The 16,035-nt window shown below is 47.5% G+C and overlaps 1 protein-coding gene across 1 annotated transcript in view; it reads right to left on the bottom strand.

The window, feature by feature from the left end:
* ABAT (4-aminobutyrate aminotransferase) overlaps nt 1-15,285 on the bottom strand; it is a 46,117-nt gene extending 30,832 nt beyond the window's left edge. The window contains exons 1-2 of the mRNA XM_054589144.1: nt 15,134-15,285; nt 1,494-1,608 (exon numbers count right to left, since the gene is read on the bottom strand). Coding sequence (XP_054445119.1) covers nt 1,494-1,563 — 70 coding nt within the window. The 5' untranslated portion in view covers nt 1,564-1,608; nt 15,134-15,285. The remainder of the gene's footprint in view (nt 1-1,493; nt 1,609-15,133) is intronic.
* Between the last annotated feature and the right edge of the window lie 750 nt (nt 15,286-16,035).

Below are 16,035 nucleotides of genomic sequence, written 5' to 3'. Positions count from 1 at the left end.
CAACAATACTGGTTATGGAATGAATGAGTCTTCCATGCTCACAACCCTCCCTCCTACTTGGTGCACACCAGACCTAGATTATTCTGGTTTCAGTTTATTTTTAACTTAATAATGGGTAAGCATTTATATGCTTCTCTTATAATTAAAACAAAACCTCACAACCTACTAATAACCCTTCAAGGCAATCAAGGTTGAGAACAAGAAAAGACTGAGAAACTGCCACAGAGCAAGGAGATGAGGGAGATGTGACAACATGCAATGGGGAAACTTGGATTGGATCCTGGGACAAAAAGGTATTAACAACTTGTGAAATGCAAAGAGAAGCCTGGAGTTTGGTTGGTAGCGAAGTACCAAGGTCAGTTTCTCAGTCTGGATAAGAGTATCCTTGTGATGTAAGATGTTAACCCGGAGGGGAAACTGGGTGAGAGGCATATGGGATCTCTCTGTACTATGTCTGTACCTTCTCTGAATATCTGAAATCACCCTCAAATAACACATTTATTTTAAAATAAAGCCTGCTAATACTCCCGGGAGAGGAGCAAACATTCCTGCTTTTAATCTCACCCAGGATACAAACATGCAAACCCAGGATGCGGCCAGCAATTTGCCTTCAGAAGGCAGACAGGAGTGACGACAGAAGGGGACACGGAGATGACAAGCACAGGGCTCTTAGAGAACTGGGGATAGACCAGAGGCATAAGATGTCCCAAGGGAGGCTAGTGCTTGCCTCTCCTTCTCCCAGAGCGACGTGGAGGCACACAGAGAAGAGGTGATTACTCGCATTCAGGTGGCTGTGTGACCTTGAGCAGGAGGCTCTGCTTCTCTGAGCCACGGTTTTCTCATCCATACAGTGGGATTCACTCCTGCCTTCCTCCTGGGACCACTGGGAGCGAGGTCTCAAAGGGGATCCTGCAAGCAGGGTGCTCTCTGATGAAGCTTACTTGGCTAAGCCACCTGCACTCAGTGAGGCAGAGAGAAAGGGGAGCATCTGAGAGAGAGTGGGGGGCAGGAGAGCTGGTGGTGCTGCAGGCAGGCTGGGTGGGGGTGTTGAGGAGGTGAGGGAGAGGGCAGTGGGCGTGGGGCGCTCCAGGGAGGCCACCTCCTGTCCAGGGCACAGCTAGCCTTTACATCAATTACAATGACTTTTGCTGCTTTCTTTGCTTCTTGGCAGCAGCTCAAGCTGTGTGTTTTGCCTGATGGTCCCTGTGCAGATAGCCCGGGCCCTTCTAGCTCTGGGGCCGCCAGCTCCATGCAGGCAGGTCAGCTCCTCGCCCACTGCAGGGCCGTCTGCCCGGGGACAGAAGCATGTGGCAGCAATGGGGGAATGGGAGGGGTGGGGATGGGGGCTGTTTCATGGGGGATGGTGGGACAGCCCCAGAAGCACTGGCTGGGCAGTGCCTTTGTCCCCACAGACTCTTCCAGCCCAGAATCCCTAGTCTGGATTGCATCTTCTGCTAGGACCAGTTCATTTTTGCCAAGACCCCAGGGCTTACCGGGCACAAGCAGGTGGTAGTTGTGCTGGAAGCAGCAGGCCAGCCGCCGGGTGAGCAACATGGAGGCCATGATCCCCTCTTTCGGGAACAGAGAGCCCTCTCACACGCTCCTACCCTGAAAGAGGGGGAAACACAGAATTAGGCCAGTGAAGACCACTCCCCCTCTGGCCAAGTATTCCACCCCCCACAATTTCCCACGTAGTGGAGAAGGTTCTTCTGACATCAAATCCTTTGCTTTTACACTGAATAGACACTTTAAATCAAATCTCGTGTTATTTCATTTGACCTTGACCATACCCCAGTGTCAAAAAAATAATAAACAGAGACACTTTAAAATGGAGCTGTGGCTGCCGTGCCAGAGAAGCTGCCTTGCATGCCTTATGGCTCAAATATTGAAATGTTAAAACAGGGCAAAATAACTTTTGGACTGAGACGAAAGCAACCTTGTTTCCCAAAAAACTTCTTGCAAAGATAACAAGAAAGCAGATGTAACTATGAGACTGACAACGACGGGACTGAAAATTAAAAACATTCTCTAGAATAAACATCACAATGTTATGTTATCTGCACCAATAGAAATACCTTCCTTCTGTTGATATAGGGGTTTCCTGTGCCCTCTTGTAATGTCCATTGCCTATGTCTCTTAATCGGAACACTATTTGGACTTCTCCCTGAATTAGTATGTGTGTCCCAAATAGCTATTCTTACTAATTTTAAATACATGCTTGTGTGCCTCTCACTTTGAAAGGCCTTTTTATTTTTAAATTAACATTAGGCAGAATGATTACACCCATTTTCTAGATGGAACAAACAGAGAGAGGAGATAGAATTTGCTTGAGATGCCTCTGTAGACGAGCGCAGTGCATTACCCACCTGGGACAAGCTAAGCAAGCCTGTGTTCTGCGTGATGGAAGGACCAAGACGGAGGAAACTTCAGAGCAGATGCCAGTGTGGGAAGCCGGGAGCTTCCCCTGTATTGCTCCCACAAAGAATATTGGTTGTTGGGCTGTCTAGGAATCCTGCAGACCCAGGGGAGTATCTGGTGGTCCATTTTGGGGGGATATGCACATCTCTAGCATGAGCAACCATCCTGAGCTTGCTTGAGACTGAGGGGGTTTCTTGGATGGGGGATTTTCCAATTTGAAACTGGAACAGTCCTGGCAAACTGCATAGTTCCCCTACACAGAATCAGGGATCAGGGTTCTCAGCTCCCACTTCACAGGAGTGTTGGTTGATTCTCTCCGGGCTGTTCCTGAACCTTGCCCCATATCCCTGAGCACAGCTTTGCCGGAGGCCTTTTGCATCATGGGCCAGCAGCAACTCTGCCCCCGCCATTGTCCGTTTCTTTTTATCACCTCTTCCCATTCCCCTTCCCCTTTCTCCAAGCTGCTGTTCAAACTTGCTTTCTGTGCACCTTTTTGTTTGTGGGCCTTCTTGCTAAATACCTGCTTTGTTATTTGGCACATGTGTTTTCTGTTGTGTTGTGTCTCAGAACAATGATGGAATCATTCATTTCTCACTACTACTTGTGGACCCTGTTTTCCTGAGTCTTTCCTGTGTGCCACACATCGTGCTAAGCCCATTGCATGCAGGACCATTAATTTTTGTCATTATTATTTACACCCACAACAATACTGTCCTCTTTATACAGTTAAGGAAACCGAGGCACAGAAAAGCTAAGTAGTGGATCTGAAAACAGAACTCAGGTCTGTCTGACCCCAGAGTCAGCAACCTTTACCACTATGCAATACTGAGTCCAAACACTCCATAAATGTCCATCCATTCATTCTGCAATAAAGTATTCCATTCAGCACCAAGTTGATGACGGCATGAAGGAAGCATCAACTACAGGTGATGGACAGAGATCCACAGAGATCCCTCAGTGCAGAATGGAACAAGGATGACGGGTTGGTTTCAGAAAGCCAAGTGTACATGGGCTTAGCAGCACAGATGAGGAAATGTGTGGGTGTCTGGCCCTGAGCTCTGGATAATGGGTTGGCAGTACCCCCAACCCAGGGTCCTCACAGCTAATGGGATGTCGGGCTGTATTATTAGAAGCAAAGAGTGAAGGAGGGAGGTGGTTGGCATTGTTTGGAAGATTTACTTATTCTGTGAATATTCACGGCGCACCAACTATGTGCTGGTCCTCCACTGGGCTTTGGCTACAGGGGTCAATCAGATGCCGTCCTTGTCCTCTGACCATTGTCACGTACTGAGCACTTACTATGTGCAGGTTGAGGCTAGACGTCATCCTCAGAGCCTTAGGAGGTAGCTGCCATCATTAACCTGTCTTCACAGATGAGGTAATTGAGGGCGCCCCGGGGGTGGGTACAGGAGACACCTTTTGGGCTGTCGGCTCAGCACACCACACCTCTCTGCCCTCACAAACCTCCCCTGGCAGCCGTGTCTGTTCTGTGTGACCCACTGGCCCAGGTGGACTGGATGGACATGGGCCACAGCCCTGGGAGCTGTGGGTCAGCTACCTGAGGAGCCAGCTTTCAGACAGGGTCTTTGGATGGAGTAGAATGCAGCCTGTGTAGAGAGAAGCAGTGCAAGAGAAGGAAAGTGGGTCCTGGACATGAGGACTGTTTGGTTTCATCTCAAGCCTGTAGCCCAGCTTGACACTGGATGCAAACAATCACTCCTGAACCTACTGGGGTGGGAGCTTGAGTCTCCGCTGGGAGTGAGCGGGTGAGGGCGGGGGAGAGCCAGGAGTATTAGGCTCGCAGATGTCCCTCCACAAGGAAGGAAACAACAGGAACCAGGGAAAAGTGTTCCCATCCTAGTAGTGCCTTGGTAAGAAAGTTCAGAAAGTTCATAAAGTCCCTCTCTCTTTGGCTTGCTTGTATTACCTTGAGTGGATTTCTGTTGCTTACAGAGTCTCAGCTAATAGCATGGTTAGAGTATCAGACTGATGAATCCCAAATCTTGGGAGTGCACGGGGAGTAACACTGCCTCTTCTGCTCAGCACTGCAGGTGGACGAAGGTCCTGCAGGGCAGTTAAGGACAAAGGCTTCAGGGCCAGAAAACCTTCCTCTCTCCTGCTGGGGGATACAGGATTCCTCCTGGGTGCAAGGGACTGAGGTGTGCAGTTGCTGGGTGAGTCTAAAGGGCACGATATGCCCCTCAATCTGCTCAGCCATCCAGCAGGTAAAGTATCTCCCCATTTCCGATATGAGGAGATGGAAGTTGGAGGGGTTATGGTATTGTCTTTGGTCAGAAGATTGTGTGGGGCTGTGTGACTCCAAAGCACTTTCATTTTAACATATCAATTAATTCAGCAAATAACAAAACATTTAATGGTAGTAGATACAGGGCTGGAAGAATACTAATGATTTAGTTCAGAGAGAAAATTTTATTGCTCTTCATCAGAGGGAATATTATTGAGAAAAGCACAGGTTTGGAAAGTATGACATAAATTAACTAAGAAACCATACTCTTTCCTTGATAACTCAATAAATTTTTTTAAATCTCTTCCAGAATATTCAGCTGAAGGCAAACCTGTTAATTTAGCAGCCTGGTAACTATTTAGAGGGAGCAGTTGCTGGCTCTCATTTAGAACCATTTGTCTCAAACGGGAGCACTTCAGACTCCACACAATTCAATTTCCATTAATCGTGTTTTTAAAAATTCGAGAGTCCCAGAGAACTCGAATATTAACATTTGAATGCTCGGCCAAAGAGAGGGGTCGCACCGCATACTTTCACTTACAAAATGTCACATTGTGACATATCTCACAGTGACATTTTCGTGGCCCACAGTTGAAATTGACCTTAAAACAAAACTTGATCTCCATCAGCCATCATTTCTTGGCTCTATACACTTCCAACAATCAGAAGAATTAATGTCATTTGTTCACCTTCTCTAGCCCATTAATTCAATCAACAAAATTAATTAGCTCCTGTTACAGGCAAGACACTGCATTAATTTAGGCATAGGAGAAACTAAGATAAATAAAATGCTTCTCTCTTTGCGAATCTCATAATTTAATGGCGGAGAAATGAGGGGGGATATGGGAGAATTTAATGTCCTAGGTTTTGCTTTACCCATCATGTCAATAAGTTGTTAAAATAACCTGGCAAGGTATGTACAGTGCATACAAATTTTCCAGTTCACTGTCAACTAATTCTGCATAAGAATAGAATAATGGAATCATGACTATTTGCTGGTGTGAACAAGGTGCCATGGGAACACAGAGATTAATTCTGGCGGGAGTTTTGATGCCAATAAGGTGTCACCTGAGCTGCATCTTGAAAGGGTGGGAGATTCAGAAGCCACAGAGGAAGGGAGGTGGGTAAGGCCCACGCAAATGCTTGGAGGTGTGAGAGGACGTGGAATGGTCAAATTTGGGTATGAAATTATAAAGCAGTGGAAGGGAAGATAAAAGGCCGATTCGGGGGAAGGGCCCAGCACACAGGCAGACTCTCCCTGAGGACTTCCTCTACAGCCCCTCAGACACAAACCAGCCACAGGGAAGGTTCCCTTTCCCAGCAGGGGCATGAGAGGTGGGTGTGCCCAGGGTTCCTGGGGCCCTGTGCTTGGGGGCAAATCCCTAACTGGGCTGGTGCAACTTACCACCATCTCTTTCTTGTCTGGTCAAGGGCTATGATAAGCACAGTTGCCCCTCGGCTTTCTCTCCTGTTCTCTTTCTATCTGTTTTTTACTGGGTTCCCAACCTTTTTAAGGATAATTCATCTCACATCACTCTCCTGCCTAAAAACACTCCAATCGCACTTACAGAAATGCATTGTAAACCCTGAGGGGGGGGGATCCAGCTTTTCTGAGCTCAGCAGAGTTCCTGGAGTCAATTTATATGAATTAACTCAACAGGTCTGAGCTGTGAAATGGGGACAGTACCACCCTCCTTGTAAGGTAGATCCGAGCATTCATATTAAAATGTGTGAGCAGGGCGGAAATTTGTGCAACTTCACAATATTCCCCTCCCCCAGTCTGAAGTCACTAGGTGCTTTAGACGTACTACTCTTACCCTTGAAATGGCACGAGCTCACACTCCACGCCCTTTGCAATCTGCTGGACCATGGATTGCACCTCTGGGAAAAGAGGCGGGTGCTTTGGGGGATCCCGGGTTGAGGGGGTGCTTTTGGGGGCACTCCCAAAACCAGAATGGAAACAGGCTGGTAGCTGGCACTCCTGTCTCTGAAACCCCAAGTCTCCCCGTGTTCTCCAAACCTTGGCTCATTACACAGCACGTGACTTCTCACGTTCTTAATTCTCATACGACATGTATTTGCTTAACATATTTCTTTAAAATCAACTTGCTTTTAAAATTTAAATAAAGTGTATTTCCTAGAATCTCTTCTAATCACTACCCAACAACCCCTACCCCCCGCAATGTTTCATTTGCTACAAACAAAGGTGATTGGGAAAAGAATGTAATAAAATTAAAGCAGGTTATTAAACTAAAAGCTGGGCTCAGTTGACTGCCCAAGGCTTCGGGCCTCAGCCTGGTCCTGTCTTTTTGCTGGAATGGGAGGCAGGCCAGCATCAAACAGACACTGTTTCTTTGATCTATCAGAACCGAAAGAGAAATTTAAATCAGTCAATAATAAAACAGAATAGGAACCATTAGACTGCATGGCAGGTGAGGGCGATTTCTGTCTCAGGCAGGAAGTGGGCCAGCAATAAATGCTCTTTCTTACTGCAGGTCTTGGTCAGAACAAGTTGAACACCCTGGTCCAACCAGATAACGAGTCCTCCAGTGGACCCACCTCTCCCCATCCCTCTCCCTTTAATTAAAATGCTAATTAGTTCTCTCTGCTACCTCTTATCTGTCTCCTGCATTTGGAATGTTTAAGTCTATAGGGTGAGAGGATTCAGGTAAAAGGGCAAAACATAAATATATAAACAAACCCTTCCAGTTTGCCCTGGAGGGAGAATAAATGTTGGAAAAGAATCCGCCACTGTTTAGTGCTCACTTACTGCGTGCCATGTCCCTTCCACACGTAAGTTCTGTCATCCGCAGTGTTTGCCTTGTACGACAGGCTCAGAAGGCCTGTGGGCTTCTCCAAGGTCTCAGAGCTCACGAGCGGGTGGTCTGGCTGGGAGCTCTGCACTTGTGAGAGGGCCCCACCCAGAACAACTAAGCCCCGGCCGCACGGGTCTGGTCCGGACATGGGGGAGACTCCTGAGGTAACGCTGACAACTACCATCACATGGGGTGGATGGTGGACCCTGCACTTGACCCAGATCTGCACAGCGCCCATGGCCCTGGAAGGGGAGGGGGTCTCACTTTGAACGTTAAACATCTGAAATACACAGGAAGAAAGATGCCATGGTGGCCATTTGAGGAGTTGGTGTGCAGGGTGTTAAATGTGAAACCACCCTTCTTTACCTGCTGTGTGACCTTAGACATGTTAAGTAACCTCTTTGTACCTCAGCTTCCTCACCTGGAAAATGGAGATAATGCCAGCTGAACCTATCTCGTGGGTTAGCAGAGGGTCAACCGAGATTGGGGACTTGGGTCCCTGCTGTATCCCCAGCCCCAGAGTGGTGGGTGCTTGGCTGCAAACAACGATTGAATAAATAGTAAACCCTCCACAAATGTCCTCTGAAGATGGTGTTTGACTCATCTCTCCAAAATGCTGCCCTGTGAACACGAAATCTTTGCATGCATCGTTGGCTAGATATGGACCCCCCACCCCCACCCTTCTGGGGCTCCAAAGAGGTTCGTTCTCATTCTCCTTTTTGCTCTCAGGGCAGAGACAAAAGCCCTGGCAGGGGCTGGGGACATTTCATTCCAGTGTGCAGTCCCAGCCATTGGCTTTGCTGCACACTCAATAGTACACAATAACACAAGTGAGCCTTGGTTGTCAAGGCCAGGGATTGTCATGGCAACCAATAAAGCTGGAATCTTGGGCCTTTGCAGATGGCTAACAGGGCCCCATTCATGGGGCTGTGATGGATGGTGGAGAGTAGCTGGCGCTGGGACAGAGGCTTTATCTCAGACCCGGCTTCCCTCCTCCTACCCCAGCTTCCTCATCCCCAGCTATCTCTGCAGCTCAGCCGCAGCCCTTCTTTCTTGCATTCTCAGTTTCTTCCCCATAATCTGCCTTTTGGGTCATTATACAATCATCAGTGACTTGTATAAGGGGAGAGAAAAACTGCTCTTGGAAACAGGCAAGTGTGGGCTCCTAATAAAAAGAGAGGAGGCAGTTTATAAAGTTGCAGGAGCCAGAAATTGGGTCCTAATGTGCCATATATTAGTTTGATGACTCTGGGCAAGTTGTTCAACTTATCAGGGCCTCAGTTTCAACATCTGTCCAATGGGAAGAATAAAGCTTACCCATGAGGCCATGAGGCACTTAGTTTGGTTAGTGCCAACTGCAGAATGAATACAGGACAAATAAGGAATGGTTCGTTGCAGGCCATGGTCTCAGTTTCCAGAGCACCCTCTACCTTGTAGGGAAGGCATTGCTTCTATAGCCTGAAGGGCTGGAGCTATTTGCATGTGGGGTGGCCTTGAGATGAACCTGAATTTCCAGGTTCCACAAGACAGGAGCCGCTCTGCCCCAACCTCGCCCACCCTCAGGAATCTGGGTCGCAGTTCATTCTGCCTCCCTGCCCTGTCTCCCAGGCTCCATCAGGAAGAAGGAGGTGAACTTAAATCATGCATGCAGAGATCATGGACATAGCGTCCCCAGAGGGCGGACAGCTCCCCAACTTGTGAGCAACGTGAAGGGGACACAGAATATACAAAGCTTCCAGTATCTGAATGTGAGACACACTCGGGAATATTCAGAAAGAAGCATTGTGAATGGATGAGCTAGTTTTGGATTTCCGACCTTACAAGAGAGAAATGAAAGAACAGTCTGGTTTGAGAAGGACACTTGTGCTAACGTGGAAGAATCTACCCCAGGCCAAAGCCACAGAAGATCTGGCTTTTAAAATTGGTTTGTTCAGCTCCACAAATCTTTACGGAGCATCTGTGCTAAGCACCAAACAAGGACATGTCCTGCTCTGTTTGCTGGAACAACTGTGTCCCATGGGAAGGGACAACAACAAACAAACAGATAAGGTCAATGTTATTGGAAAAGGTGAATTTCCTGTTTAGAAAAAAAACAAACCATTTCAAGAATTCCTGGAACTGCTAAGTATGCAAATACCACAGCATATAACAAATCGACTATTTATTTCCTCCAAGGTCTGCACAGAGGGTGACTTGGAAACACAGTGTTGGTGGTCAGAGTTAGGATGTGTGCCTGACAGGCCCTTGGAACTACCTTAACTTTTCAGTCATTCAAAGCATCTTTCATTTATGTGTGTATAGAGAAATCTGCCATGATTTAATGAATGAATGCCTCCTGCATCAAGCCTTAACACACTCTCTCATCTAATCCTGGAAGGCAAATACTTCTATTCAGGTGAAGGGACAGGCTCAGAGAGATTTTGCCATTTGCACAAGGACACAGCTGGAGACAGTGGCGCTAAGTTAGAACTAGGGCTGTCTGGGCTTGAAGACCAAGATCTGGGCACATTACAACTGGTGGTTTTGCTTCTTACCCAAAACCTCATAAGACAACTCAGACCAGCACATATCTCTTTTCTGGGAACAAAGAACTTCAAACCAACAGCTATCACTGTTTGCAGTCTTCCTGAGGACGCTCATCTTTTGGCCCCACACTCATTCTTAATGGCCTATGATTGCCCCAGCTGAGCAATTCCAACCTCAGCCCACACTTGGCCCCCAAATGCTGTCCCCGCTGTCCCTTTCAGGTACAGATGCCCTAAGCCCACAAGGAGCCCCGTCCCACCCAATGGGTGGAAGAATTGGCATTTTTATAGCTCCATGGTACTTAGGACAGTTCCCAGTAATGCAGAATGCTTGCTGGGTGTTTTAAACATTAATCCGTGAAAAAGAGTTGGCCTCCCTGTTCTTGTGCCCTAATTCTGCTAGTCAACTCTTTAAACATTTTGGTGCAGGACAGCCAGCAAAGCGGAGATCCAAAGATATGGCAATGAAAAAGCACCCTGATCCATTGCTTCCAAAAAACACTGTTTCAGCCATTCTCACCCTTGCTTTGGATGTGGCCATTATAGCTGTCAATCACATGACCCTGGCCAAACAGTCTGGCTTTGTGGATGGATGGCACTTGTATGTCAATTTCAAAGGTCCTCATGCCCAACCCTATCTCCCCCCATCTGGCGTCTTGTTTTTCTCAAAACATAAAATGTAACCTGTCCACTAGAGAGGGCTTGGCAGTGTCTTCCCACAGGACAGCAAAGGGCAGATGGCTGGAGCCATTAATGGTGCAGCTGACGATGCCTTGTTTAGCCTGTTTATAGCAGAAGGAGTGGGCCCAGAGGACAAAATATGGTACCAAGGAAAAAGCTGGGACATGAACCTGGGGAGGAGAGTCGATCACAGAATGCTCGTAATTACTGCATGTCAATCAATTGCTTTCTTAATGTTTTGTCCTCCCAGAGACAAATATCCGGAGTAAATAAAATTGTGATGAAATTTATCCTGGTTGGCATCCAATCCTCCCTGGTGCCTCGACTCTCATCAGCAGGCGTTCTCCACATTGCTGCCCTTTGAGAAAAGGACTCCACTTCACGACTTTTTGATCCTTTCAGGGGAAAACAAACTTGCTAAGTAAAAAAAGCAAATATCTAAACTGATATTTTAGAAATATCAAATTTCTAAAATTAGAAATTTTTTTCTTATGTTAAAAGGCAAAACAATAAGAGCTGCTAGGGATAGCGGAGGGCGTTAAATGTAAACGATGTTGTTTTTTCATGTAACAAAGCTGAACCAATCACTCTCTTGCTTGAACATTCCCTAGCTCCCCACTGTCTGTGGGATAAATCCCAGCTGCTTGGCTGGGCACACAGGCCACCCCTCCATCCCCCTACATGTATCTCCTGCCCTTCCCTGACCTCTTGACACTGACCTGCATGCACTCTGCTCTTTGCTTCCTCCAGTTCGTCGCTCATGTGGTAACATCTGTTGGAATGTCCTTTTCTGCACCCACCTCCTGTTCACATTCCCTTAACTGTTGTGCACCTTTTCATATGCCTTTCCAGCCACCTCCTCCAGGAAGCCACTCTGACTCTCAGTTCAGGGTTAGATACCACTCATCTGTATTTCTCCAGCGCTCTATTCTCTTTAATGAACACCTTTAAACACATTGGAGAACCTGACTATACTTACCATCTAGTTTCAACTGTCAACATTTGTCACGTTTAGATTATCCATAAATATATATACATATTCTTTTCTAGTTCATCTGTAATATGACAATCTGTTCACGTCTCTGTCTCCCCCTGTAGCCTGTGAAATTCACTCATTTATTCATCCATGCATTCATCCATCCCTCTAATCATTCATGGATTTGTACTTGGGCACTGCTATTTCCTGATGGCCTGCGGCCTGAAGACACAATACCGAATCCTAAGGACCCAGGTGCGGGTGGTAGAACCAGACAGCAGAGTTCCTGCATTCTGTCCCAGTGGAAGAGACAGACAACAAATAATAAAGAACATCTTTTCATATTGCGAGGAGGGTCATCAGCATAACTTGACAGTAACCAATGTGGTTTTGTACTCTCAGCATCTAGCACCATGTGACATGCAGAGTACCTAACAACTGTGTGGCCCTCTGGGACCTGAATGCTCTGACCACTGGGTCCCACTGAGGCAGCCTAGGTTCTGTGGTCACTATGTCAGCAGTCCTTTCCTTACTAGCCCCTTGGAAGGGGACAGGAGGGGGACCATGAGGACTGAGGATCCAGCCCAACTGCTTAGCACTGAGACAACCCCTGTTCCGCAGACAGCTCTCAGGGTGGCTTTTCAGGTGTGTGAACATCTGGCTGGCAGAGCCAAAGAGCCATGAATGAATGTATAAACACTCCCTGTCTGGGTTCTTTCTTGATCACTCAGAGGACTTACAATGTATGTCACGTATAAGCGGCAATAGCAGCACAAAACAAAATATAAAAGGTTGGTTCCAGCCCTGTGAAGTGGATCTCAAAGGTTCTGGTGAGCTCCTGTGTTTGTGGGCTCCCACTAACAAGCGTGTGTTTCCTAGGCGGTCTTTACAGCGCGCTGAGTGACTGGTTCACAGCGGGGTTATGGAGGGCAGTCCTGAGGGGGTCGGCACAGGGGAGAGGTGGCACGAGGATAACTCTGACCTCCCCCGCCCTGGTCCCTGCCTCTCCTGCAGCCATTGAGAGGCCGCCTGCCAGAGGCGTGGACTAGCCCAGGGGCCAGGTCTAGAAAGCAAGCCAACTCTGGTGCAGAAGGGAAAGATCCTCCAAGTTTATCAGTGGAGGGGGTGCGGGGGTTACAAAAACAAGAATAACAACAACAGTGATGACAAACATTTACTGATCACTTTTGGTTGATCCACTTTTGGATCACACAAACCCTGTTTTAAGCTTTTTACATTAATAGTGCCTTAATTTCCAGAACAAGCCTCTGAAGTAGTTACAATTATCACCCTCCTTTACAGAAACAAAAGGTAAATGGAAGCACAGAGAGGTTATGTGACTTGCCCAACAACACATGGCCATAAAGTAGCTGAGCCAGGATACAGACCCAGGCTGGCTCTAGATTCAGTGCTCTTAACCTCTATACCACAGTAAAGAGTTGAAGTCCCTCAGACTCAAATCATAAATGTTTCTTCTAGAGGCACAAGACTATTGAGCTATCCTTGGTAATTTCCTTGGTAATAATGGTGGGCAGTGGGGCAGTGGAATTAATGTGGGTTTTGTCTTGGGCTTGAATCTGGCTTTGTCTCTGTTTTGTCAGCTAGAAACTAGAACTCCCTCATTCCCAGGCTGCTCTGAGGATTAGAAGAGGCAATCCATGTACAAAACTAGGCAGATGCCCAGCACATAGCAGAAAATTTTAAACCTACAGAAAAGTTGCAAGCATAGCTCAATGACCACCCGTAATTCCAGAACTACCAACGGTCAATACTCTGCCACATTTGTACTCTACCTATCTAGCTACCATCTATCTTCTGAACTATTTAAGAGTTCGTTGCAGACATTGCAAAATTTCATCCCTAACTCCTTAGCCTGTATCTTCTAAGAACGAGGACATTCTTCTGCATAATCTCTGTACAAATTATCTGCAATACAAGGTGTTTCAGGCTCAGGAAAGTTATCATTGATATAATACTATTATCTTCTATATGGTCTTTGTTGAAATTACCCCAATTGCCACCAAAACGTGTTTTGTGGCTGTTTTTTGTTCCCTGGATACAGGCTCCACCCCAGGATCACATTGCATTCATCTGTGTGGCTCTGTAGTGTCTTTTAAACCTGGAACCTTTCTCAACTGCTTTGCCTTTATGGCATTGACATTTTAGGATTCTAGGCCAGTCGCTTTGCATGTATTTCATCTTAACCAATGATTTTCTTTAAGTCCTTGTAAAATAAACCGCAGCTCATGGGTCAATGGAGAAAGGGGTCTGGAGGGTACACGATGCCAGAGGTACAAGGTATTTGGTTGGGGCAGGAAGAGGAAGGCAAACAGCGTCTGGTCTGCTTGGGTGGAAGCTATGGATTTCGTAGAAGCAGTGACAGAGGACGTTTAAAGGTGATTAGGCCTTTGGCACGTGAACCAAGGTGGTGGGGCCACTGCAGACAGCGGTCATGGTGTGTGGGAATGAAAGTGGCATCCCGGAGGAATCGCAAGTGGCAGCAATGACTGAGAGTGAGGGCACTGCACCAAGTGATCAGGGTCTGTTCCTACGTGGACTGGAACCCACCCAAGGCTGGTCCTCATCTCTGGATCTGTCCTCTCCCCCTAGGTGCCAAGGGTGTGCCCAGCACCGTCAGCATTTACCGAGACTGACTGGCTGCCAAATCTCCCAAATATTCAGGGACAGGCGAGTCCCTCCAGGGTTGACCTGGCTTGCTGGCTCTCACACACCAACTGCAGGATCTTAAACAGCAAGTCATCAGGATTTCCACATCTTGCTCTGCAAATGGAATTTTGCTTTTTAAACCTGCTCCTTTTCTTGCTGCCTCTTGGGACATGGGCTGCTTCTGTGAAAAAATTCAACATGAATTTCTCATTGACTGAAGAAGTAAAAGATGCAAGGGAGTCGCTACCCTAAGTTTCCTCATACCTGCTCTTGGCATAAGCCATGCAGGTTGTCAAGCAAAAGATTCTCATTGCAGATCTCTGCCCCCCACATCATGTGCCCCTGATTGAGCCCTCCACCCCCCTGAGTTTCAAAGAGAAAGGGGGGTGTGTGTGTCTTAACCTTCCTTAGAATGGAAAGGAAGGGTTTATTTTGGGGCTTGAGCAAAAATGCCTTTTCAAGGTGACCCTTACTTCATTTCTTGGGGCCTGAAGGCAGCTGTCTGACAAAAGCAATTCCTTATCCATCATTTCATGCCCATCTTTCTTTATTTTGCTCCTACTTTAAAGGGGCTCATCTCGCTGTGTTCTCTTCACAAAGCATCCTTGAAAAATCTGTCATGTACAATTGTGTGTCCTTCAGACTGAAAGTCACACACAGGCTCACTTGCACACACACATTGCACACCCAACATCACAGATAATAGTCGCTGGCACACACTGAGACACACCCCCACATGCCTGCAGATATACGCAAATACATGAAAACACACACACACACACACACACACACACCCTGCACTCACAGAGCCAGGTCGTCAGGGTCCGCAGCAAGCCCAGCTCCGCCTGCTTAATATGCCTCCTCTATGCCATTCTGCAGAGCCCTAGGGGCACGACTAGCTGGTCCATCCTAAGAGGCGCTGCCAGGTCCCAGTTCCCCTCTGGAGGATGCTCCGGACTTCCAAGCAGTCCCCAGAACATGGGCTCAGGTACAGGAGGGAGGAAAGGACTCCTTGGAAGCAAAAAAGATGTGGGAAAAGGATGTGCCCAGCTGGTTCTCAGCAAGGGCCAGAGGCAGAGGGATCGAGGGAAGGTGAAGAAGGAGGGCAAGAGAAGGAACTATTGAAAAATGGGGGCGGGGCAGGGGGTGGAGAAAAGGCGGGGGGTGGGGGGGGGGAGAGAGAGATGGGACAGAAACAGAAAGGAAAAATCCATACAGAAACAAAGAGAAAGAGACAGAAAAAAAGATAAATAAAAAAATAGAACACGGATTTCTCAAACAGATGTCTTAAGCTCAGCTCGGTTTAAGCTGGAGGAGACATGATCTGGGACCTTTTGAAACTGGCTATCTGCTTCCCCTTTCTTCTTTCAGGGGCCAAGCCTAGGTTTTCCTCTAACAGCCTCAGGAACTCCTAAAACTACACAGCAGATAGCCAAGACTTCAGAGCCCTAAATGGCTTCCCCAGGAAGGTGGTGGCACTGGTGGTTGCAGCAGATCCAGCCTGTGACAGCCAGAGTCGTAAAGGGGCTCTCAGGGCGCCAACTCATCTCCAAGACCTCGGCGGCCAGAGAGGTAGCTCTGGCTCTGACAAGGACAATCTGCCTGACCTCTCGGCGGGTGGGGGACATAGGGGAATCATTACTCTAGCCTCCCCCATTAAAGCTCGCCCCCATTACAGCCCAAGCTGGGGTCAATGCCTATCCACAA

The sequence above is a fragment of the Pteronotus mesoamericanus genome, unplaced genomic scaffold (genome assembly GCF_021234165.1).
Source record: "Pteronotus mesoamericanus isolate MK-2021 breed Mesoamerican mustached bat unplaced genomic scaffold, CSHL_Meso_final scaffold_167, whole genome shotgun sequence".
Classification (NCBI taxonomy): Eukaryota; Metazoa; Chordata; class Mammalia; order Chiroptera; family Mormoopidae; genus Pteronotus; species Pteronotus mesoamericanus.
This window is presented reverse-complemented; position numbering and strand designations above follow the sequence as displayed.